Source organism: Falco rusticolus, chromosome 2 (genome assembly GCF_015220075.1).
Source record: "Falco rusticolus isolate bFalRus1 chromosome 2, bFalRus1.pri, whole genome shotgun sequence".
In the NCBI taxonomy this organism is placed as follows: Eukaryota; Metazoa; Chordata; class Aves; order Falconiformes; family Falconidae; genus Falco; species Falco rusticolus.
This window is the reverse complement of record NC_051188.1, coordinates 76,871,020-76,896,775: the sequence shown is the minus strand read 5'-3', so window position 1 is coordinate 76,896,775 and position 25,756 is coordinate 76,871,020. Positions and strand designations below refer to the sequence as shown.

At 35.6% G+C, this 25,756-nt stretch overlaps 1 protein-coding gene across 5 annotated transcripts in view; it reads left to right on the top strand.

The window, feature by feature from the left end:
• The window catches only part of HLCS (holocarboxylase synthetase), a 123,776-nt gene that overhangs the window by 35,758 nt on the left and 62,262 nt on the right, over positions 1-25,756 (top strand). For 4 of the 5 annotated variants that reach the window (XM_037376492.1, XM_037376493.1, XM_037376494.1 and 1 more), the window contains one exon: positions 8,986-9,257. In XM_037376492.1, the coding sequence (XP_037232389.1) occupies positions 8,986-9,257 (272 nt within the window). Of the gene's footprint in view, positions 1-8,985; positions 9,258-23,575; positions 23,643-24,040; positions 25,469-25,756 lie in introns of those variants that run through there. The other variant, XM_037376495.1, reaches the window with a different exon arrangement.

Genomic DNA, 25,756 nt, shown 5'->3' with positions numbered 1-25,756 from the left:
CAGTGTTGTTCTGCTGTCCTCATTCCCCTGCTCAGCTCTGGGCTGCATTGAGGACAGTGCAGTGGGGCCTTGTCCTGTGGCTGCAAAGGCTGTTAGTCAGGGACTGTAAAGGCAGTACTTTATCAACACTGTGAAATCAAAACAAATGTTATGCTTAGGGCAGTATGTAGTCATTTATTTATTTATTCCATCCTTTTAAGAGTTTTTGATACTTTTTTTGCATATAACAATAAAGAAAAAAATGTGATTGCCTCACTTCCTGTATTTGTTTTGCGTGACTGAACGATAGCGTGTGCCGTCTAGCAGCCTAATACCTATGCATAACACTGTGCTAAAACCAACAGAGATACTGATATGAAAAACTTGACATGAAAACCGTTTTTCGTTTTCATTGCTAGTTGATTTATTTTTATTTTCTTTTTAACCTTATTGACAGCATTCTTTTCTCTACAGAAGGTAACATCTGATATACTTTTCAGTGAATTCTGACCTGGACCCTGCAGTCTGTTTTTAGAATGGACTGCTGCATGTTGGATAAATTAATTTTCTGCCTATATACAGTACTTTTTAAAGCTACATTTCATTTTGGATTCAAATTTAGGACCAGATTTATGAGCAGTGACTGCACATGTAGACTGGGAGTGGGTTGAAATCTACGATACTCCATGTTCAAAGAAATGTAACTGCAGTAAAAAGGATAAGGATACCTTGCAACACTTCATTAAAAATCTTTCCCTTTTTTGGACTAGATAGTCTACATATCTGTTGGCAAAATGGACCCACTTCTATATGTGACTGTTTCTATTCCCCTTACTGCTGAGATGATGCACTGTTATGTAATGTAATACTTGTTTTTAAAAACACACTGAAGTGTGGGGACAAAAATAAGGAGCTTGGTCTCTGGATCTTTGAGAAATGACTAGCTTTTTCTGCCTCTCTTGAGAAACTGTATTGCAGACTAAAGTAACTACCCAAGCCACCAGAGACTCCTAAAAATCCAGTTGGTTGTGAATTTAAAGTTACCAAACCCTTCCATCTTTCTGAATGCCCTTCTATATTTTATGCAATCAACTCATGTTTTGCACCGTATCTGGGTTTAGGAAATAGAAAAAGGGTTATTAATAAACTGAAACAGATTTCCTGGTTATGTAGTATCCTGAGAATGCATAGCAAATATCAGCAAAGTAACTACAGAAGTTCATGAGAACATGAAATGAGAATGCACCTCAGTTGTACTACAATAAAATCTTTATGAAGTTCTTGGGGGGATGGGGAAAGGAGAGAGTGGAGAACTGGGAATTTCTCTCCTTCCTAGGATTTTTATACTATGAACTAAAACACCAGTCATTAAAATAATGGCCCTCTGCGTACCACAGAGAGTAAGATAGATGCACAGATTCTCCCTTGGCTTAGCATAGAGTGACCTCAGCTGAAATATCTTCCTATTAATAAAATATGCAAAACAAATGAAAATATTTTAAGTAATCTGAACATAGATTGAAATCAGCTAGTGGGGCCATGGAGGGAAACTAGCTTGCTCAAGTTTTATCTATTTCCTTGAACAAAGACTGAACTTTGAAATTAATTATAAGCAGTTAATATTAAGAGAAAAATTCTATATATATACTTTCTGAAAATGAATTGGAGTATATATTTCAAATCAGATTTTGAATGTGTTGTAAATAGCCTTTGTGGTTAACAGTTCTGTTTATTTTTATTTCAATTGTTACAAAATCCATCTTCAGGCTTACACTTTCTTAAGTCTAAAAGGGCAACCACTTAGGACTGCAGTCATTGTTCTGTGATTTGGTAATGTTATTGCATATTAATGACATTTGAACAATATTGAAATAATTATGACTATCTAATGAATCTCTTAACCTGGTTGTATTGTTGGAGACACTGGCTTTGACACACAAACATAAATAATACATCTGCTACCTACAGCTTTCCTAAGTCCTGCTGAACTAGTAGAAGGTGGCACTACAACTTAATTGCCAGCATTGTTTTTCTTGGGAGGAAAAAGCAACCTTTCTCCCATCTTTGTGAGTGTTTCAATGGAAGAGGTTACAGCTGGGCTATTCATCCTCTTCCAGTTCCTCTGTCAAGGCTGTGAGGGCCAAGAGATTATCTTCTTCCCTCATCTGATCATTCAATTTTGTGGGGTTTTTTTTCTCCTTTCTTCAGTCTTTTCTTAAAGAGAAAGGTATTGTACCAGGTTCTGCCCCCCCCCCGCTTGTGAAAGAATGTCATACCTTTTAATTAAGGATTCTTCTACTAAACTTAGTATTTATAAAATATTTTACAAAATCTCAGTAAAAAGTAATATATAGATGATAGGCATGAAATATGGCTATATAATATATAACATATATAATATATATTATTAATATATAGATGGAAGAAATAAAGATTGTATATAATGTCATGTTTTTTCTGCATCTTTACAGTAAGGTTTTTGGTACCATTTAATATTTATTTATTTTTAGTATTTTTCTATACTGACTAAGTATGAACAGGATTTTGAAATGGGGCTTTGGTTGTGTTATGAAACTGCTGTGTGCTTCAGATCTCAAAGTATGTAATTATTACAGGAAGTCAAAACACAGGCAGCATCAGAAAAGCATTTTGTGTGCCTCATTAGTTAGAAATGTCTGCCAAAACCTTGCCCTCTTGTGCTAATAGCTGACTTTTCCTACTGCTGGCCTCTTAAGTCACTAGCATTTGGGGCTGGAGTTGCCACTGTAGATGTGTTTTTTGCTGGCACCACCCTGCTGCTTACTACCACATTGGACTTCAGTTTGTTTCTGTTGGATTTAGGAGATGCTATGGAAGCTCTCCAGTGGCTAATTTAACACCTTTAAACTTAAAGGGCTGTTGAGCAAAGCTGTGTAATACAAGAAGAATATATTTTTTGTGTATATATGTATGTGTGTATTTTTATATCCTAAAAGTTGAAATCAGATTCCAATTTATTAAAATATGTTCTTTTCTATCAGTGCTATTACAGAATTTGAATGAAATATATATGTTTGAAGTCATACCTGAACTGGATAACACTCATTTGAAAATAGTCAAATCAGAAAAAACCCCAGGTTGGCTATATTGAAGGTGTTACGTCTATAAACGTGGTCATGCTCCAGACGAGCTATTCATGTGCTCCTCTCAAAGGCTAGTACTTCCTACCTGTGTAATCTCTGTTTGTTTGCAGTTAATAAACATATATGTGTATGTGATTTAATCAGTACATCAACTGATAATAATTGAATCAATGCATCAACTGCGAACTTTTTTAAGTACAGTGAAGCAAAAATAGAGGTAGTTCATTGGAAATGATTACATTTTATGCAAAGGAAGGAGAAAATTGTTAAATCATGTTCTAGCTATATATCCAGAAAGTGAATACTTGGCCTCACTTATTCAACAAGCAACAGCTAAAGTATTATATTATAGTCACAATATTGAGTCATCGGGTAGAGGATCAGTAGTTAAAATTGTCTCATTTTTCCTCCCAAGAAAGGAGAGCACTGACTGATGTATAATGTTTGTTTGGTTTATGACATTATATTTTTAGCTTTCGTTTAGTTTCACCTCCATGTTTTTAATAGAAACCAAATGAATTTAGGCTGTGACTGAATTTTGTCTTAACAAAGAATTCCATTGATACAGAGTTTAAGAGCTATCGTCACAGGGTTTGGTAGAAAAGACCAGTCCCAAGTATGTCCGATGAGAGAGATACTTCCGTATATCTGTGCATGTATATGAACATACATATAAAAATAAGAAAATACATTGACATTTCATATCTATAAGTAGAATGTAAGAATAAAGTCTGTGGTTTGGGATTATTTTGAACCATTATAACTGAAGGTTTATGTGCTTTGTGTGTAAGTCTCACTGGTTGATAGAGCCCAGGTGCAAATAAAATCTTCTCCATCAGGAGCTGTAATTTTCTGTTATTTTATACTACAACAGAGAAGGGTTCCTATGCAGCTGGTTTTTGTCTGTTATGTCTCCCTCTTTTCTCCTTTTTGTTCAATCTCAACCACTAAGAATTAGGAAAAAGTGAAACTAATGATTATGAAAACAAAAAGAATTTTAAACAGCAAAAGAAAACTTCTGTTACGTAGCAGTTTCTTCACACACCTGACTAAACTCTTAAAATCATAGAAAGCAGATGTTAAATCGTAAACCAAATACAGCTTTTACTCTTCCTTCTTTATGTTACAATTACCATTTAAAATGTAGTTTAACAACTTGCAATGTCAGAGCTCCAGTCCTTGATACAGTGACCCCTAATAAACCTTTGCGCTGATCAGTGGAAGAGCTGAGGGTATGTAGTATGCAGTGGCTTAACTCTATTTCTATGGATTTTGCAAATTAACATCCACTGTATCTCCCTACCTGCTCAGAACAACTTACCATTCAGTGACACTTCCAGTCTCACAGTCAAAATTCCACTGGCTGACCTGTTTGTCCCTGGGTACCAGATGAGTGAGGCGGTCACTGCTCTGGAATTTTGTATCTCCGTGCTTCCGTCTGGGAGGATTTGAGTTGTGCTTTGGAGTGCTGGGGGAGAATTTGTTAGTGAGGAGTGGTGGGTAATTCCTGTTGGTATAGTGCTTTTCTGCTTTTGATAATTGTTTTTTACAATGCATTGAAAATATATTGTGCTTTTACTATTTAAAATATGGGTAGAAAAAATTTCTCATTGCAAACATTAAATTTGTAAGTTGATTATTTTAACTGTGAAAAGCTGATGAGCCCTCTTGTTGCCAGTTGTTTGGTTGATGGATCAAATTTCATTCTTACTTTAAGAAAGAAGGCAGTAACTGCTTCAGAGAATGTACGTATAAATGTGATGTGAAAAATGAGCAGGTTTATAGGAAACTAAATTTAGCTTGACTTCAGTTCTCCTATCTAAAACTGATGCAGTAATGATGAATAAGAATTTCAGAATATATTTGTGCCACCCTAAACCAAGTGTAGTTATTATATTTACAAGGTATGTTACTGATACTATGCGTAATACAGATTTTAGTATGATTGTACGCAGATATTGTTGGTGGTGCTTGAATATGTAACAGCTACAGCTTTTTCGATTGCATACTCATTTAATGCTTGTGCCTGCATGTTTTAGGATTTTAGTAATGGTCAGAACAAGCAGTGTCCAGGAGTTTGATTATTCCCTTACCTTGTGTTGGGTGCCTTGCTTGACACACCTGACCTGGTCCCAGAGGTGTGGAAGGCCAGTCAGTTGCTGAACCAACACTTCTCATTGAAATGGCCGCCAGAGGTTGCTGCAGAACAGCGGATGTGGCTGGCGATAGCTTGTGAATTCAAACCTGAATCCTGAACTTGGCGACACATCGCACAAATGGAGTTGAAGCAGAGGTTAACCCCGGCTTCTTATATATGTTAATTTCATTATACAAAAATGTGTGTGATTGTGGGGACCAAAATGCATTGGGTCAGCATCTGTGTTTCTGTAACTTTGTGTGAAGGAGGTTCTTACAGTGAAAATTAATTTTTCTAGTGTGTACTTGGGTAGTGCTAGCTACCCTGCTGTGTTAAAAATATAAACCCATTATTTTTAGGATTTTTTAAAAATGAAACGCTGTTCTTAATTATGAATTATTCATGTTTATATTTTTGATCAGCTGAATAAACATGTGTGTTATGGGGAAAATTAGCTTCATAATTATACACATGTAACAATTCTTAAATGGTTCAGTATGCGTTAGAAACAAGAAAATCAAATCAAGAAATAAACCTAAAAACTATGGGGGAAAAAATCACCTGAAAGAATGTACTCAAGAGTATAAAAGTTAGGAATTATGTGGCATATTTGTAATAATGTAACATCACACATAAATATATGCTATTTCAATCTTCTCAGAAAGTATGCTGTGGCAAAGTACACCAGACTTTCTGACACATAGTATTGAGTGCTTTCATTGTTTATTTAGAATGTAATAATACTTTAAGCACCTTTATTTTTTAACTTAATGTCTGTTTCTGTAAGTCTGTAAACCTTTCTTTCTGTGAGTTAAAATTATGTTTTTGTGTCTAGAATTTGTGCAATCAGTTAAGCTAAGTGGATTTCTGTGTCTGGAAAGGACATAGGAAAATGCACTTTCTGATTAAACACAGTTTTTCTATATACTCCCTGACAAGAACAAAAGCTATAATTTTTCTAAATACCACTTACAGGTAATAAGTTACTCTGTGTGTGTAAAACAAGTATGATAGTGTGTAAAGAACTTAGCAGCAGTCAAATCTGTGATATTACCACTAAGTGAAGAATACAACTGCTTCATGCAGATCAAGTAAAAGACATGCTTATAAAACCTTTAATGCCACATCATCATTTATGATGTATATATATATATTAAAAAAAAAAAAAGGAAAATATTTAAAGTGTATTTTATCCAAGAGGTTGGATGGAAAGAGTTCAGATGGAGCTTTAGAAAACCAAGAAACGAGAAGTAATTTGTCTGTAACTGAAGTTTAGCTACTGAGTCACTCTTAGGTCATCCTGGGCCTTAGGTGCTAGCGCCTGATTGCATTTGGGAAGACTATTCTTTTTTTTGTGTTATGCTCTGCTGCAAACCAGTAAGTCTGCTGATATTCGGTATACAAAGATTGTCACACAAGCAGCAGTGTCTGTGTGAAATTTGAGAATGTGTAGTTTCTGAGGATGGAAAGTCTATAGAAAGGTGTTAGGAACAGGACCACTTTTCTCATTCCTTCTTAAGATAGAACAGTGGGATTTGGAAAATTGGAGTAATTCCTTGGACAGATAACTGCTTTTAGGAAGTTTGCTCTTAATTGTGGTTTGTGGGTTTTAAGAAGTTGGGCTGGAGCTCAGCGAAATCTTGTTTAGGGGAAAGAGAGCTTAGTCCTGTCTTTAGCACTCACATAAGACACATTTGTATTTTGGTTTCCAGATATGGCAGTAATGGGAAGAAGGGGAACATGTTTGGTTAGGTTTTTATTTAGAAGTCAGATGTCTTTCTCTCAAAAATTTGAGGGCAAGAATCACTAGTGCATTATTTTCAGTAGAATAAAAACCAGTTTATGTGGTTTCATATATATCATATAAAAGACTACTCTGAGTCTAGAAGGAAAGCTCTTCAAAATTTAAGCTACACACTTAGCAAAATGAAGTCCCAGCTTCTGTGTTCATGGCTGTTAACTTACGCTTTCTAAAGAAATGGTAAATGTTTCATATCAAATCTCCCAAAACAGAATTAGATATCTTCAGAAAGAGTTCTGTGAATGTGTAACAGTTGTTTCAGGGTGTCACCAGACAGATAATAATCCCAGTAATTCATCTCTTAATTTCACATTCAAGAAAATGAGATAAAAATCAAACTTTTAGTTTGTAGAGATATAAAATTATATATAAATGCACCTGTATATTTCATCTTCTATATAAAATATATAAAAATGTATCTTCATTAAAAATCTTGTATATAAAATCTTTTGCACAGAAATGTGTGCTATCTCTGCCATTGACAGGACATATATGCAACATATATACAACAGCATTTCATACACTGGCAGAATTTTCTTAGTTGTGGGCATTCTTGAGTTACATGCTTCCCTTTTAGCTAGCTAATTAACTCACTTTTGTCTATATTTAATGTGATAGTAGCAAAGCCTCCGTTAGCTGATAGTATACAGAATCATAGAATCATTTAGGCTGGAAGAGAACTTTGAGATCTTAACCCAGCACTGCCAATTCCACCACTAAACCATGTCCCTAGGTGCCACATCTACGTGTCTTTTAAATACCTCCAGGGATGGTGACTCAAGCCTGGTCCAATGCTTGACAACCCTTTTGGTGAAGAACTTTTTCCTAATAACCAATCTAAACTTCTGCTAGTGCAGCTTGAGGCCCTTTCCTCTTGTCCCGTCACTTGTTATCTGGGAGAAGCTACCAACGCCCACCTTGCTACAGCCTCCTGCCAGGCAGTTGTAGGGAGCGGTAAGGTCCCCCCTGAGCCTCCTTGTCTCCAGGCTAAACAACCCCAGTTCCCTCAGCCGCTCCTCATAAGCCTTGTGCTCCAGACCCTCCACCAGCCCCGTTGCCCATCTCTGGACACGCTCCAGCACCTCAATGCCTTTCCTGCAGTGAGGGGCCCAACACTGAACACGCCATGCCAGGTGCGGCCTCACCAGTGCTGAGTGCAGGGGCACGATCCCTTCCCTAGTCCTGCTGGCCACGCTGTTTCTGATACAAGCCAGGATGCTGTTGGCCTTCTGGGCCACCTGGGCACGCTGCTGGCTCGTGTTCAGCTGGCTGTCAACCAGCACTACCAGGTCCTTTTCCACTTTGGGCAGCTTCCCAGCCACTCTGCCCCAAGCCCATAGTGCTGCGTGGGCTGCTTGTGACCCAGCTGCAGGACCTGGCACTTCTTGTTGAACCTCACAGGATTGGCCTCTATATATACTCTCTCTATATATAGATACTAAAGAGGACTGGCCCCTATGCTGAGCCCTATGGAACAGCACTTGTGACTGGTGTGAGCCCTTTTAGCAGGTATTCAGCTGAGGAATCAGTAAATGTATTTCTTAGCTACTGTTTTATCCTTCAAATCAAGTCTTAGAAATGGACTGAAGGGCCTCCAGCAAAGAAACTTAGCATGTTGAAAAGCCTGCATAATACAGATGAGCGTGTGCACTCCATGCTTCATTATTTAGGAGAACCACTACGTATCCTGTTATAAAGATTATTAAGCCTAAGTAATCTGCAAAGGAGCATAATCTCAAGTCTAGGAAGACAATACCAAGTAGTCAGGCCGGGCTGGACTGGAACAAGCAGCAGTAATTGATCTTTGAAGAGGAGTTGGAGGGTTTTTTTCTGTTTTGACGTAGAAGATGATTGCTTGAATAAAAATGTTCTTGGAAGAATGTTTGTATGTCTCCACAAGTGGTGGTCTGTATTTATATGCCTTATTTTATTTCTTTTGCCCACAGGAAATCCATCTTGCTTTTCTGAAGTGGCTCGAGGGAAATGTAGATGCTGAAGGATTAAGAGCATCCAGCAAGGTGTCTCTTAAATTTGTTTCATCCTATGAATCAAAAATGGAGATAACTCCCTCTATCATGCCAGTCATCACTGACATGGGACAGTTCTCATCAGAACATTTCAACCTGAAGACATATCAACAGAATCTTCAAACAAAGAAGCTAGGAAAGATTCTTCTTTTTACTGAAGTTACCACAACAACAATGAATCTTCTAGATGGGTAAGATAGTGATCTAGACCATACCAAATAAACTTTCTGATCAGGAATTCACAGTTATAGTAACCATGTTCAAAAAGAAACTTTTTTCTCTTTGCTTTATTTTGTTGCCTACAAGCTAGCCAAAATAAATAAATACATTTAAAAAAACAAACCAAAACCCAAACACTATTATCTTCTAGATAGGACACAAAATAGACATCTTTGTGTTTATAGAATAGTAATTGATAATGTATAAAATACTAAGCCACCAAGGGTGGGAAGAGCTGAGTATGACAAATTTTTATTTGACAGTGGAGTTTAATCATTATTCTTCTGGCAAAGCATGAGTATCACCATACGAGAGTTACGGTATTAAATACGCATATTTATGAGATTATATGCATTTTCTAGTACAAGTTATTTTGTAAGTTAGTTATTTGACAGAAATTATACCAAGTAGATTGTGGCCTTAATTTTAACATTACTGTTTTCTCTTATTCCTTTTACTGAATATTTCACTAAAATACTCTTTAGTCAGTTTGTTTCATTTTTTGAAAACATTGATTAGGGTTATGCTAGACATTCTTTCATCATCACATAGATGACCCTTATGAACAAGTTGTGGGATGCTTTTGAGAAGGTAGTTCATTAGAGTTTTGAGTGGAAGTAAGTGATAAAATCACAGTTACTAAGCGTTAGGTTCGAGTCTACGTACAAAGACCATACTATTCCATTTCATGTGAAATAGTCTGGTGGAAAAAACTGTCTTTGGAAAGTTGTTGCTTTTCAGGACAGATTATTCTACGTCTGTTTCTACCTGCAGCTATAACTTTTCTTGGCAGCTACTTTTGAATATCACTGTTGATTTATCTGAAGTAATTGCAAATGAATTTTACTGATGAAAATAACCTCAGGAGTTTTGGTTAGAATTTTGTTTTTTAAATCAGCATCATCATTTAAATCATCTTGAATGTTATTGTAACGGATAAGTTAACCAGCAGTAATGGCTTTAGTTCTTGGCTAGAAAGCCTGAATTGTGAGACCAATGTGTTAAAGATTATGCTTTCTTGCAAATAATAAAAGGTGATTTGTTTTAGAATATATGCACACAAAATCTGTGAATGAAAATGCATTAGAACAGTATTAAAGTAAATCAGTTTGTAGCCTTGACGCTGTGCTAGAATTTACTAATGCTAATCTATTCTAAAATATTGCAATTTAGAGACAGTTGGAATCAAATAGCAATTTATTTTAATTGAAAACTGTTTTCTGTGTGTGCATATGTACTTATGTGCACACACATTAAAAAAAATGTTGCTATCTAGTTTTTCTGCTCCCCTTCCCCCAGATCTACATCCTTATCCTGCAACTAATTTTGCAGTGGTATTTGGATGTAGACAAATCCAAGATCAGAGGCCACAAAGAGAAGAGTTATTTTATAGAAGCATTTGTATCATTTGCTTCTTAATTTTTAATATTCACAGCATGTTCAGCCCACTGGATTGAAAGCAGAAGTACTGTGAAGTAACAGACAACGTGATAATTAATAAGTCAAGACCTTTCTTCTCTGACAGCTGGTTTTAGTGGGGTTCTTGGTAGCATTATTCACACATCTCAGTAAGATGAGATATACAGTTCAGTGTTTTTTGAATTTGTTTAGATATCACAACTAAATAGAGTCATGTCTGGCCAATTTATATGTGATTGACTATGTTATCAAGAAAGGCAAGGGAGCTAAGAGAAGTGGTCTTGGTTTTTCAGTGACTGTGGAACCTTTACTCTCATATCTTTAAGGTGCTGTACCAGCAGAGCGGTCAGCACTCAGGTTGCTTTTTTACATTAAGAGTCCAAATGTAATGAAGGGCTTACAGATGTAGGTCTTCAAGTTTTTCCCCATCATGGTGCAGCTCAAGTAGTCATTTTTCAGGTAAGATGTAAACTAGAAGTACTGGCCTTAAGTAGCTTATACTGGGAAGATGATCCTAATCAGATTATAATTGGAACAATTCAATTTGTCTTACAGAAAGACCTTTGTTTTAATAAGGTAAAATATATGTCTTAAGTATTACGGTTGATGTTGTTACAAATACTTTGTTGTCGCAGATAACAGAATAATGTAGTCCATGTGATTTGCAAATCAGCAAAGTACCTTAGACTTCACAGATGATAACATTTCATAAGTCACTAGAAGCTGATGCAAATACCTATTAGGTAATTTTTATTGGAGAAAAAAGTTGTCAGATTTTTAAGGTACTTCCAAATGAACCAATACAAATTTGTTAACGTATGTATATGACACGTTTTTATAATTGCCCACTCTGAATGAAAGGAAACCATATCTCAAGAAAAAAGGTTTCCTTTGCTTGAACAAAAAATAGGTACCTGTTGATCATTTGTGCTTCCCAGAAAAATATTGCAATACTGTGTTTATGTAATCATCTGTTGTAATAAGCACTTGTTACATGATAGACTGCCTTAGGATCTCCCAAATTTTACCAAGCCTGTGATGATTTGAAAACATGATACAGACACCTCAAGAACTTAATTAGTGTGATTGGTAGTAAATTTAGTTAGTAAATTATAAATAAATTTAGCATTTAACTTTCATGAGTTTAGATTTTCTTATACCTTTGGCACCAACTGAATGTCAAAATTTTGTGTCTTCCTTTCCACTTCTCCAAACCTTTATACCCCCCAAAAATTAAGAGTGGAAGGAGAAAGTGGGCTGGAACTAATTTAATGGCCGAGCAACCTCACAGTAGAGAAACAGCCGGAGCCTAATAGGGGTCTTTGTCTGCATTTCCACCCTGGCTGGTAACGTGCCAGTCAAAAGTCAAGCAAGAGAAACAGGTGGAAACTATTAGACCTGTCATAAAGTTTGAAAAATTGATTCTGGAGGTTAAGTGAATAGATTGAACTTGACAGTGTTATCCTAAAGATTCTAAGGGAAAATTCTGTAGTTTAATTTGGGATCCCTTGATTGTTCATTAGCTCTCCAGATGGCAGGTCTTGGTGGTTTTATTAACATACACACTGTATTATCACTGGCATACATTCATGTGTCCCAAGGTAACACACGAAGTGTGAATTCACCTGTAGGTATCTAAAATTAAATGGCATTAGTCTAATTGCAAAATAAAGATTTGTTTAAATGTCATATAGTTTTACATTATCAATATTGCTTTTATTATTTCATGTTAAAGCCTTATTTGAATAATTTGAGGCTCTTTTTAAAAGCATTTCCATTTTTATTTCTTAAACTAAATTTTAAAATCCCTACCAAAGATTAGACACTCCCTTGTTTTTTCTCTAAAAGGAAATTCTTTCTGTAAGTTTCATTTCAGAAACCTTGTCTTCAAAGATACTTACCCTAATGCCACCTGAACAAGTTAACCTTGCCAGAAGCAGTTCCATTTTCTCTGTCTCCTGTCCTCAGAGCATGCCTGGGATTGCATGATTTAAGATGAAACCATTATTTTTGAGGATGCATTTGGTATAGTGATAGAAGTGTTACATTGTAGAGACATACTAGACTCACACACTGTAATTGGCTGGAATGGTTTCTCAAGCATCTCATTAAAAATAAATTAATTACTGATACATTTTAGTTTTATTCTTTACTGGCATCTTATATCCTGTTTTAATGTTTTAGTTGTCAGAAGATTTGATTTATACATGATTAAGCCAGCATGTGATGTATTCTACATGAAATGCCATCATGGATCCCTTTTCCCCAATATTTAAGAAGCACAAAGTGCCATTGTTAGGAAGAGTTTGACACAAAAATAGTGAATTTTAGTGGGAATGAAATGTAGGATGAAGTTCCTTTCGTAATTGCCGAATAGGATATTTAAATAAAATGTCAGCTTAGAATAAACAATTTTCAAACAGTTAAAAGCTTTGAAAAAGAAAATCCTTTACATCATTGGTGCTCTTAGTTTTCTTTATGCTTTTCTAGATTGAAGTTGTTGAATTTTTTAAAATTGTACTACAGGTGTGATTTTGGAAAGTGAGCATTAGAACTCATTTTATGTTAAAACTCTTGGTTTATTTGTATTCAGTTACATGTGCTGCTAAGTTACTGAAAAGTAAGAGTAGCATATAGTTGAAGGACATTGGAATGGCGCTTCAGAGGCACAAGCAAACAAGCTGAGGTTGACAAACTATTCTGTACTTAGTGATTTTTTTGGTTTTTTCCCAAATCCTTGTGATGTTTTACTCTATGTAGGCACAGTGGCCTTGTGTTTAGTCATTCCGTGCACCTCAGTAATCTCCCTTCTGCTCAGTTTAAGCCATATCTTTTTTAAAACCAAATTAAAATCAGGTAAGTTGTGGGAAGTGGATTGAAGTGTCATTTGAAGATAGAAACTCGGCATTAACGTACACTTTGCCAAATATGTCATGCAGTCACAGTGCTTGTTTTCATTCCATCATCAGGCATACCTGTTTAAAGACTCCCCTCTCAGATACATGCCTCAGAATTCCACTAGGACTGTAACTACAAGCCAGACTTATTCTTCTTAAAACTGTTGGCTCAACTTCATCAACCATTTTCTTAAAAGCTATGAAAATTGTTTACTACTTTTGATATTATTCTAGCTAGCTGTGTCTCGTAAGCTAGGCTTAGGTGGGTGGAGGAGGTCATTCTGCTGTAATAGTCAAAACCAACTGCAATCTGTGTCACTGACCTTGTGGTTTCCTCTCTTGAAGATGTATGGGTTGTTGGAGTACAAAGTCTTCAAAGCATAATCTTTGTCTTTTAGCATGCTAAGACTATCCTAGTACATTAGAAGTCTGCTATAAATAAATGTTTTATCACCAACATTAACAGTTTGTAAAAATTAACCCCTTACACCCTTCTTCCTCAAGTATGTGTGTTGGAGAGCGGGAAAATACCATGGTAGGCAGGAAGCATTGGTGTTGAATATTTTAAAAATGTGTGCTGATAAATCAGTCCGTTGCAACGTAAGTGGTATATGCATTTTATACCTAATCTTTCCTACAGATACATAACTAAAAATATTTTATCGGTTTGGATAATGAGTACTTCTTTGTGCAGGGAACTCTCACAATAGTTCTTAGTACTTTTAGAAGCTTAGATCCCTTGGTTTTGTTTGTTTGTTAAACTGTAGTGTCGAATGGGAATGCTATGCTTGAATGTCTAACCTAAAAATGAAGTTAGATACTAGTGGCAGTAGACCTGCTCTTTAAGGAATTTTATGCTTTTAATCTGTATCTCTCCCATATAACATAGCATTGATATAATATGATCTTCCTTTGTTCTTTACGTCATTGGGGTTGCTAACATTTTAACTTCCATTTTTTTCTATTTATAGGGTTGAAAAGCTTTTTATTCTCAAAAAAAAAAAGTTAGTGCATTAGTAATAGCTGTTTCCGTGCTTGTTTTCCTTAAGGGCTTTCTTACATTGAATATTTTGTGCCTTCCTTTGGTGATATAGTTTAGCTCAAATAACAGAATATGTTTGTTTCCCTTAAATCAAATCAAATTAATTTCAACAGTAATTTTTGCTAATTTAGTTTTAAATGTATAGTATTTCATACATTATTCTTCTGTTCACTTATTGGTAGTGTTTTGCATCATCCAGTGTTAGAGAAAGCTGTCCTTCAGCCTGATAACAAAAGATCATGCAGGAATTTTTGTAATACAGCCAAGAGTCTGTTCCCTTCCTCGCCTGTAGAAAGGGAGGAATTCGGAAGTTTTTGGCACTGATTTGGTTCTGTGCCATTCCCAGACTCTTCTGTGCAGTACCATTTTTCATTACATGCTTGCTGAAAGATTTCTGTATTAGGATTTGTCATCTTTGCGTCAATTTTCCGTGCCTTTCTTTCCACCTGTTGTGAACAGTTCTTGAGGGCGCTAAACAATTAGGTCCCTATTTTCCTGTCACGCACCTTGTGTGTCTGATTTTTCATGGAATTGAAGGAAAAATATGTTCTTCTTTTTTTTTTTTTTTTTGTTATGTAAAATTAGTAGGTTTTCTTCCTGTTAATGAAGTGGGCCCCCCGCTTGCACGGTTTCTGTCAGTTCAGGGGGAGGTTTGGCATTCCCAAAGGGGATTGAGTCATAAAAAAAAGATACCCGTTTTGCAGAGCAATTAACCCACGTTGAACTCTTATAGTATATTGTATTACCCTGCTGCTGGAAGTTCCTGAACAATTCGTAGTCATATGAATACACATGTAGCCTTGGAGCACTCATCATTCATTAAATATGAGAGGAAACCCTGTAAGACTGCACAGTAAAAATGAGAGTTAAAGAATGGAAATGGAAGGGTTTCAATAACATTTTACTGTTTTATTTTACACGGTGCTGTTTTCATGCAAGCATTTTAAAACAGACTTCGTATTAAGATGAAAAAATTGCATGCCGAAGTTACAAATCACATTTTTTGAAGAAGATGATTAACTTGAAAAACTATATAATATGTGGAATAGAATACAGTATAACAATATATAATATATAGTTATATATTGATAATATTAATTACAACATATTACATGTGTTATTGCTATTCATTTGCTCTTCATTTCATTCATCTGTGACTGTCAATTATGCCTTTGAATTTTAACTTTTATTTCATAAAAAGATATGTGGCTGAAGTTTAAACTACCCAGAAACACTTACGGATTCATCTTTCCGCCTCACTAAGAAAAATTTTCATGCTTTTTCAATCATAATTTTGTAGCATATTGTTAAGTGTAATAGGGCCAGTTCCATAGTGTCAGTGAGATCGTGTTATCAGGTAGGGCTATCCTTCTGTTCATCAAATAGCTTTCTGTGCACTGGGAAACCTGCCACCTTATTGCCACCAGTCTGAGCTCAGAACAGAATACAGCCTCTAATGAAGTCATGTGCTTATAGTAATAAGTTAAAAAAATCAAAGACACGCCTAAGTCAGTGTAGGACATGACCCGCTGACTTAAAATGGGGAGGGCAAGGCATAGCAAAACTAGGTATGTTGATAATGTGGTCAGATGAAACAACCTCTCCACCTCCCTAATTAACCTCATTGAGTAGCTCGGGGCTTGGACAAGTCATGGATCTACATTTCTCCCCCATACCTTTTTATTGTCATTCTTATAATCATCAGACTAGTAAAAGAATAAATTGAAGATGTTGTGTTCAAATAAAGTAAGAGTAGCAGGTAGATATCTAAGTGACTTGATAATGTGGTTAACCAGTTGCCCACATTATGTGTGGCTGAGGAAGCCCCTGTTTAGGAACTAGTAAAGAATCCACTTGGGTGGGCACTGTGCATGTTTCTTACACTTAATCTATGAAGGAGTTGTGCTGGAGATACTCAGTATAAGCAAGTTCCAAACAGACTCCCTATTTTTTCAGAAAATGGGAATTCTGGAGAAGTGGAGCCCAATATGTGTTGCTTTGGCAACTCCTCTGGCCATTGCACTTGCTTTAAGTGATGTGTAGGGCCTACCTCAGCCTTGGAATTACATCTGCAGAGTAATTTTTATCTGATCGTTTTAAGAAGCTGGTAGGAAGAATCACTGCTGTCAGCCATGGAGACAAATATGCGGTGTGCTAGCTTTTGACTTTGTTTTTATTTGAAACGACAACAAAGATCTGAATGCTTAACTACAACTAAGTGCAGTCACACAAAGTCTGAATTATTCTCTGGAGGTGCCAGTGTCTCCCTACACAGGGAGAAGAGCTTAATTAGATTTCTTAGAAACTTGAAGTTGGGTCATGGCTTTCAGTTTCCATTTTGCACTTCTCCATCTTTTTGCCCTAAGAGAAAAAGAAAAAGAGGTTGGATTTACAACACTATGGGAGTAAGGTAGGAGCTTAGAAACTTATGGCTCTTTAGGGAAGTTTAGACAGCACCTGTTCAAGTGTTGTTAAGAATAAATACACTGATTTTTGTTTGTTCTTATGCTGCAGTCAGAAGATAGTGATTTAATTTCAGAATAATTCCCTGATTGTTTCCAGAGCCAAAAACTTTCAAAGCTTGTGTAATTTCTAACTTAAGCAGTAAACTAAGAAAATCCCACAGAATCTGAATTCTTTACCTAAATCCCACTGGCCTAATTTATTTTCACTTATACTCCTAGTTAAAATATTTTAAGAATCTGTTTGTATTCAAACGAAGGCTTGCATTTATCACACCTCATATCATTTAGCCTAAAATGTCATGGCCTGTAGAATGGTGTGTAAAAAAAGTGAGGTTCCCCCACTGCAGTTTTGTGATCCCCAGGATTACTATAAAATGCTGTACCTCATGTTGCTTTCAAAAGAATTTACTGGCATTGTTCTTGTTGCTTGACTGTTAAATGTGGATGAACTTCCAAATGTTTTTTTGTAAACTTGAACTGACACTATTTTTACTGATGATATTATCTTACATAAAAAAACCAAAAGCATTTTAAAGGATTCTTTGCAAACACAAAGCTTTTATGGCATATTACATTAAGCAGTTGCAGAATACAACTATAAACTGTCCTATAGACATTTTTTGTTTGATCTGTGTTTGAACGGATCATCGGTCTGTCCGTTCACAGAGGAAGATGAGGAGGCATACTGAAGAGAAAAGAGGAGGAGAAAAAAACAGTAGGGAGATGGAGGCTGAGACACAGGAAAGAGGAGATAAAAATACGGCATTCAAAGGAAACAAATCTTACCTGTATTTACGGAATATATTTCTTTATCAAGTATGCTGTGCTTAAGGTAAAATAAGTGGGATGTAAGAAGATCACAGTATTAACTGGGGAAAAAATCTACATGTTGTCAGAATGCTTAGCAAACCAATTACTGATCAAAAGCCCGATACTTCCTTGCACAAATGGCAAATTATCTCCTGAAAGATAATTGACATAGTGTTTGGGCTTGATTTCTTATGAAGTCATAAAGGCTGGTAATAGCTCCTCTTAAGCATGTGGTGATTCCATTTCTGACTTTTTTTGTTTGAAAATTGGGGGCTATGCAGAAAGGTGGGCACTTTATTTTGTTGAGGATAAATAACAATTACAATCATAACCGAATCTGCAAATTACAATGTCATGCTTTGCTTATTTTTAGTCATCCTTTTAATCTTTCGTAGCAGCATCATAATTTTTGAATAACTAATCAGAATCCCACAAATTGCTTATATTTTATGCTTTTAAAAATGTGACTTACAACATATTACATTATACTTTTTGGATATCGTGTAATAAATTAAATTGCATGTTACATGACAGAGAAAAGCTTCAGAATTCATTCCACCTGACTGTAATGCTTTCCATCCATTAATTTACTATCTTTATTCAAGTCCTTGGATAGGCAGTTAAAATTTCAAAATGGAATTTCATTCACCCATTTCTAAGCCCCTAAAACTTACTGGTAGTATTAGATAGGCTGTGTGCTTAGTTAAAGAGAACAATGTATTTTTATACTGCTGCATCATCTTTCAGCTAAAATATTTCACCCATATAATCAGTTGTTTTGTTTAAACATAAGACTGTTTTCTCATGAAGGAGAAACTAATTTGGTCTTGCAAACTAGTTGCTACAGAACCAGCTTCCTTTCAAGGATGTATATTGCACAATATGACTTGCATTGAAACAGATTTATGAACACTGAAGGAATAACATACGGATAATACTTTAGTAGCTAAAAATAATATTTCAGTCTTCACTGGAGTAAACCAGGACTTGGTGCCCTCAGAAGAAACAGTTGTTTGATATACTGGTATAAATGCAGGTGTCAGGGATGTCAAACAGGCTTACAATCCATGTTAGAACTCTTTATTTCTGGCATTGGATATAATTCTGATGAAGTATTGATCCTGTACCAAAAAACATTTTCTTTCTTTGTTGAGTATAGACCCTCATCCCAGCCCTAGGAGAAAGAAATTTTTCTCCATGTATTTTCTTAAGGTTTTTTAAACGTTTTCCTCTAATAAGCTTTGTTTGTGCTACTGGGTTCTGAAGCAGAAGTTTTGTCAAGATAATACATTTATGAAGCAATACAGAAGAATGTATATGATCTCAATAAGCCATCTGTCAGGCTTCCATGAAAGAAGAAATCAATTTAAAATACTGTCCACAGATGCAGAAAAAAAGAATGTTATTTTACAGTTTTTAAGTTTCAAGACTGGAAATTAGATAAAAGAGTTCTTACTCAAGTCTTGATTTATTAGCAGAAGATAATGTATATACTTTATATGGAGTATAGTACCAGATGTGAGATGTAAGAGAAATTGCTGGTGGCCACCTGCTTTAATGCATGTTTAAACTCTTGTGAGGTAGTTGGTGTCATGTATAATCCAGAGAATTATTTTAAGTTAGTCAACCATGTCAGGTTAGCAAGGATCGATGCTAGTGGAATGCTTAATATTTTCCATCACAATTTACCCATTGGTTTGAAAATAGAAAAGTGAAATAATCACCTTTTGCCAGGGTTTTTGAAAAGCAGCTGTGAGTGGCTTGGATGTTTCTTATGTTAGCCAGGCACCACAGGATTTTTCATGGGAAGGTGTTGGGAAGTCAGTAAAGCACTGTGACTCTAGCTTATATTTGCTTGTCATTTTGTTTCTATCTTAGCATCAGCATTCTGCTACTGTTCAGTTGTATTTACGTGGGTTTCTTTGTAGCTAAGTGCAGATTTGTTCTTCTGGGGCATGTTTTCTCCATCAGAATACTGACAATGTGATGTCAGAAAAAATAGAAGATACCCTTGTGTGCTGTAGTACCAGCATGCTATAAAGCTTCAGGTAGGAAAGAATCCTTATGTCAAGAGGCTTCTTGCTTTTAAGAAGTAATGACAATTGAAGATTCTGGTGTAGCTGGTTGAAATGCCTGCTGTACGGAAACATTCAGCCTAGAGAACTACATTCAGGCAGAGGGTATCACCTTTGCAATGGATTTGACTGACTGTGCTAATCTTGTCCCTAGGAACTGAAGTGTGTTTGATTAACTCAGATTTCCACAGAGCCGTGTGCTCTAGCCATCGAGCTAGAAATTGATTATGGAATATATTGTCATAGGCATTTCACTGCATGCCATGTTCCTGAGGGATTTTTTAACCCTTCTGACAGAGCAAAATGAGGATTTATTTTGCTTAACAGACAAACATGGCCTTCACAGCACTATAAAATGGTATTATAAAATGTTCTTAATTTGATCTAGTAATTTTTCTAAGCAGTTATAATTTTAGGTATACAAAACATATTAAAATCTTCTAGGCAAATTTATTGTATTTCTTAATCTCTGTCATAGACAAGGATTGCAAATTAATGCTTTTGGGAACAATAAAAAGAAGCTTTCTGTTTATATTATGTTTATTTCTATTCCCAGTAATTTCCTCACGCATTTCCAGTATTTTGCTGTTATCAGTAATTTTTATTTTCTTATTTTTTAGTTTTTCAATTTCACATTTGAGATGGATAAGATATAACTTACTGTTTACTACAATTTAATTAATTAATACCAGTTCAAAACCAACTAGAAATTGCAGAACTTCTGTCTTTCTTTTTTTTTTAAAATGTAATTTCATGTTTAAATGATTCTGAAAGTTGCTGACTGATAAAAAAAATATAATAAATAGGAGAAATCAATCTGAATTCAGTTAGGAGCTCAGATTTTGACCTGGTATACATAGGAGGAAAAAATTGTTTAGGTAAACTGTATTGAATTTAGCTTTCCTTGTAATTTGTTGTCTTAAAACTCTTAATTGGTCCACTTTAAATCCTGCAGTTCTGAAAACGGTTTGGAATGAGTAAGTTGTAATGATCAAATACTTCAAAAAGAATTAGTAATATTCTAAACCTCTCCTTCCCTATATCTGTGTCAGCTGACTTGGAATGTGTAAATTACATGTATTTCTGATGTGTATTGTCAGGAATTTGCATGCCGTCTTCTTCATGTTCTCTGTTATTTTTCATCTGCTTCTTCTTCCGAAAACCAGTTAAAACATTTGTTACACTTGGAGATTGTTTTCAGACTTCTGAGTGTTTTCACAGCATAACTAAATAGCAGTATCAGGTATGAAATTTAGCACAATTCCACCTTCTCTTTAACTAACAACATAAATAGTTCAAAAAAGGTGAAACTAAAAGGAAAGAATGAACTCATAAAATTGAACTGTTTTCAGCTATGGGTTGCAGAAATAACAAAATCTTTTTTCCTAGTGTTTTTTGCAGAAACAGGAGTAGACAAGAGATAGACATAAATGTCTTTTGGGGACATCTGCTAGAATAGGTGTAACACACTGTATACTTAATGCCAATTGATACTATTCTGCAAGACTCACCAGAAAATTAAACCCATAATTCTGTGGAAACCAGCTACTAAGGGGAACAGAGAAATCATTTGCTCTGAAGATTTTAGATACAAGACAGATTTGTGGCAGAGCGGTGGAAGGAAAAGGGAATAATAAGTAAACTTGGAGTAGACCTGAAGATTTCTTTTTTATTGAAGTCCATGTCAATCAATAAGCAGGTCCTGTTACATTTTGGCTACAACATAATTCAGTCTAGGAGAATGTCTGCTGGTCATCATTAGCTCCTTGATGAAGGTATGTTACTGTTCCAGACTCTTCTGGTTTTTATTTCAACATGGCATGGACATAGAAAGTATGGTAGGTGGTTTTGAAAGTGCAGATAATTGGAACATTAGGATTCTACGTGATAATCTGTTTTTCATCTAATATACTATTTGGACATTTCAGCATTCAGTGGTCATCAGAACAGATAATATTTAGTCATTGACAAATTATATTTCAATAGTAACTGGGGAATAACTGAACAGAAACTGTAGCCCTTTACCTGCGAAGAAGGAACAAATATTCTCCAGTTGGGTGAAGCTGTAATACAGGGTGTTCATGACAACAGAATTATATTGGTTTAGAGGGAAAATGGTAATTTGCTATGAGGCATTAGCTTTAATAAACTGCTGTGCCAACAGGAGAGGTTAAGAAGGGTGAAAATGTTGTATTTTGATGTTTTGCCAAGTTAAGCAGTGAAATATTGTGAACATGAACCAAATGAAATGGAACACTTTCTACTTGGATTTGAAACCAAAAATCTTGGTGAGTGAGTGATAATTCCTAAGTGGTAGAATGTAACAGTAGGTAAGCAGATAAGTACCCTTCCTTCCCTGCTTCCTCTCCCACTGTGGAAAAATGGCTGAACAAAAATCTGAAGTGTTGAGGTGTTTGTTTTAACACTGGGAAACACTTACTACTTCAAATATTTGCCTGCTTGTGTATCGTATCTGTTATACCAGATGTGCCACATACAAATTAGACATGGCTCATAAAGTGTGATAACCCTAGATTTTTCAAGATTTTGTATGTAAATTTTCCTTCCATTTAACTGTTCTCCTAACTCATGTCAGGGAGGCTTTCTAGAGATGGAGCTTTTTTAATTAAAATCCTCAGCAGAATTCTGTCTGAACTTTAAACACACACTTCATTCACTTCCTTTAAAAAAATCTTTAGATTGTGTTAAAACAAGAAGTGTAGAAATGGAGATTGCATTTAGTGGATCCGGAGCTAGGTTCTCTTAATGGCTTGGCTAGGTCTGCAGCTGCATTTATCTAGTACCTAGCAAAACCTTTTTGGAAATAGGGAAGTTTGTTTTTTACAGTGATGGTAACTATAGAAGGAAAGCTTAAGGTAAATTCAGATTACCAAGTACTAGATCAGAGATGAATAAAATGTAAAAAAATAACACCAAGAGTCAAACTGTGCTATAATTTCTTTTTCACTTTTTCTTGTACTGTAAAGGTAATTCAGTTGAACGTTTTATGGACATGTTTTACTCTGTATCTAATGGATGCTGGCATATGAGACTTCACATACTAATTTGGTTGAAGAGAACGCTGGGGTTTTTTACAACAGTGCTCTAGGCACCCTACTCTGGGCTTCACAGGAGAGATGCCAGCCAGCTTTGCAAGCTGGCCTGCTGGGACTGCTTGCCCATTCTAGCTGCTGTGGAGCCAGCTGGCAGTCACATCTGGTACAATGCTAGGTGACACAAATGAACTGCTCTTCAGTAAACTACGGTGCTTTTTCCCCATTAAACGCTGAATTCAAAAAAATCATATTGTGTGTGTCTTTAACAAGCTTCAACCACATAATTACTAAAAGAGCTAAATTTTGAAGGCTACATATTCAGAACTGTAATTTTTTTTAAAAAGTCTCAAACTTAATTGTTTTGTTTTCAATCAGTCATGTACTTCAGTATTTCTAAAGGTCTCTTTTTATTGTGTGATATTAATATCATCAGGGGAACAAGCTGTAAGGCAGAAGTATTTGCCTAGTCTGTGTTTTCAGTTTTATGTGTTCTAGTAAATCTGAGGTGCTTCGTTCTGGTTTTCAGGTTTCAAAATACATTAGCCATCTCTCCATCTTATGCAGTGGCTCATACCCACCTCGTTACAAGAAAGGTAGGAATATGATCCCTAGATGTGGTTTTTCCTAAGTAGGTGATTATTGGTGTGTATGCCATTTGTGCGTAGATTTCTGCACTGGACCATATTACATAGTGTATTAGGTCTTCCTAGCATTAGTTACATTTACATGTAGGTTTTTTCTGTGTGAACACATTCTGGAGGGTGGTTTTGAAACACTGATATTCATGTTTCTAGGATATGTGTGGTGTCTGCATTATTTGCCAATATTCTGAGTTGGATTTTGTTTCAGAAAATGTGAGCTAGTTTTGCGTCCACTGATTTTACCTACTTTGTTTTAAAGCACCAGCTGTATGGCAGATGCTCACATTAAGGTTTTGTGTTTCAAGCCAAATCAAGAAATTCTCAGAATACCTGATTTATTTCTACTACAGATTTTTCTTCTTCAGATTCAGCCCATCCATAATCATGAGTGTATAACTGTTTCAGTCTTTTGTCAAAACCTATTGACTAGAACCTGTTTCCCTCCTGAAATTTCTCCTCTTCTCTGTACTGCTTCTCTTCTGCCAGACCATAATCGGTGAGTATGATCTACAGTGGAAAAGAAGTTCAATTCTGCTTGTTCACCTCTATCAACTGAAAATTTTGTCACAAGAAATTATGATATGTTCATGGTTTTTTTTGCTCTTCACTATATCCATGTCCTTAGTCTTTTGACCGTTCAGGAGTCTACGGTCTTACGCAGCTTGTATAAGTAAATAGCACAAGTGATCTGATCCTCTAACAACAGAGGCCCTTATCCTGTCCCCAAGGACAGGAGCAGCTTCTTTTTTTTGGGTGACAGTGATCAATCTTGCATTTTTTTGTTTGTTTCTGAAATTAGAAACCCCTTGCCTTGCCCCCTTTTCTTTTTCCCCATCTAACTGCATATCACAATTTTAAGCCTTCTTTTTAAGGTGGTACAACAGTTCTGCATGGAAATGGACTCATAAATTAAAGCCAGAAATAGTACTGGCCATAAAGTAGTTGGTATAACATTTTCTCTGCAGTGTTCCTGCTGCTGCTTCAAGACTGACTTGCTTGTCAAATCACATAACTTTTTGTTGAGGCTGTGTGTGGCTTTAAGGATACTTGCAAAGTAGAAATTGGTACAGGAGTGGGGCTTAAATTTACATGTCATAGTTGTGCCATTTTCCAACTTCATTTTTTTCTTTAAATCTACAACTGTTTTTAGCAGGCTCTACATGTAGAAGTCGAGGCTACAGGCTCGAACTGAAAGTATGTATAATTTGACCTTCCCTAATGTGGGAATTTAACAGTCCTGCTTGGGTTTTCTTCAGTAATTTCTTCTTTCCCTTCCATGCGCTTTATGATTTTGCTTCCAGAACAAAAAGCACTAGCTCTCTAAATATATTTATTTTCATTTTGTAGATATTACCTTTTTAACAAATACACCTGGTAGAAGAGTTTTGGTTTAGAATCTACTCACAATCACTTGAGTATATGAAATATATTTGCAGTTGTGAACTTTAATAGCATAAGCACATGAAGACTTCTGAAAGGAGTTAAGTATCTACTTCTAGTCTTTTGTACAACAGAATTTAATCTTAGGAAGTGATTTGTGATGTTTTAAGGCATCCCTTTCCTATGTTTATATGAATAAGTTGATAAAAAAATTTTACTCTGTTTTCCTTCTGCTTGGGATTTGAGCAGGATTAGTTCTGTTTTGTAAACTAGCTAGAATGCTTTTCAAGGGTCTTCCCCAGCCCTTTTTTAACATGTGACTATTATGCTGTGTGTTTTCAGGGACAAATTACAACTTTCCAGTACAGTTGGATTATAACATATTTTAAGAAAAATAAGAAGTAAGTTGCTCCTCATCCTTTAGTTCTTATAACTCCATGCATCTTTGGTTCATGAGGTTCGTGATAGGCTAAAATTGAAAAATTTTTGTGGGAGCTCTTTCTTGTTGTGTTGACAGAACATAACTCAGAGGACTGCTAAAATAACATGTTATTTCAGCACTTAAGAGGATTTGAATTGTTAGGTTTCATTTTCAAAATGAGCTTAAAAATAACTAAAATGAAATTTGCTTTTCAGATTCTAAGTGATATCAGACAAGTTGCCTTCTTTATGGGAGATTTTATAGC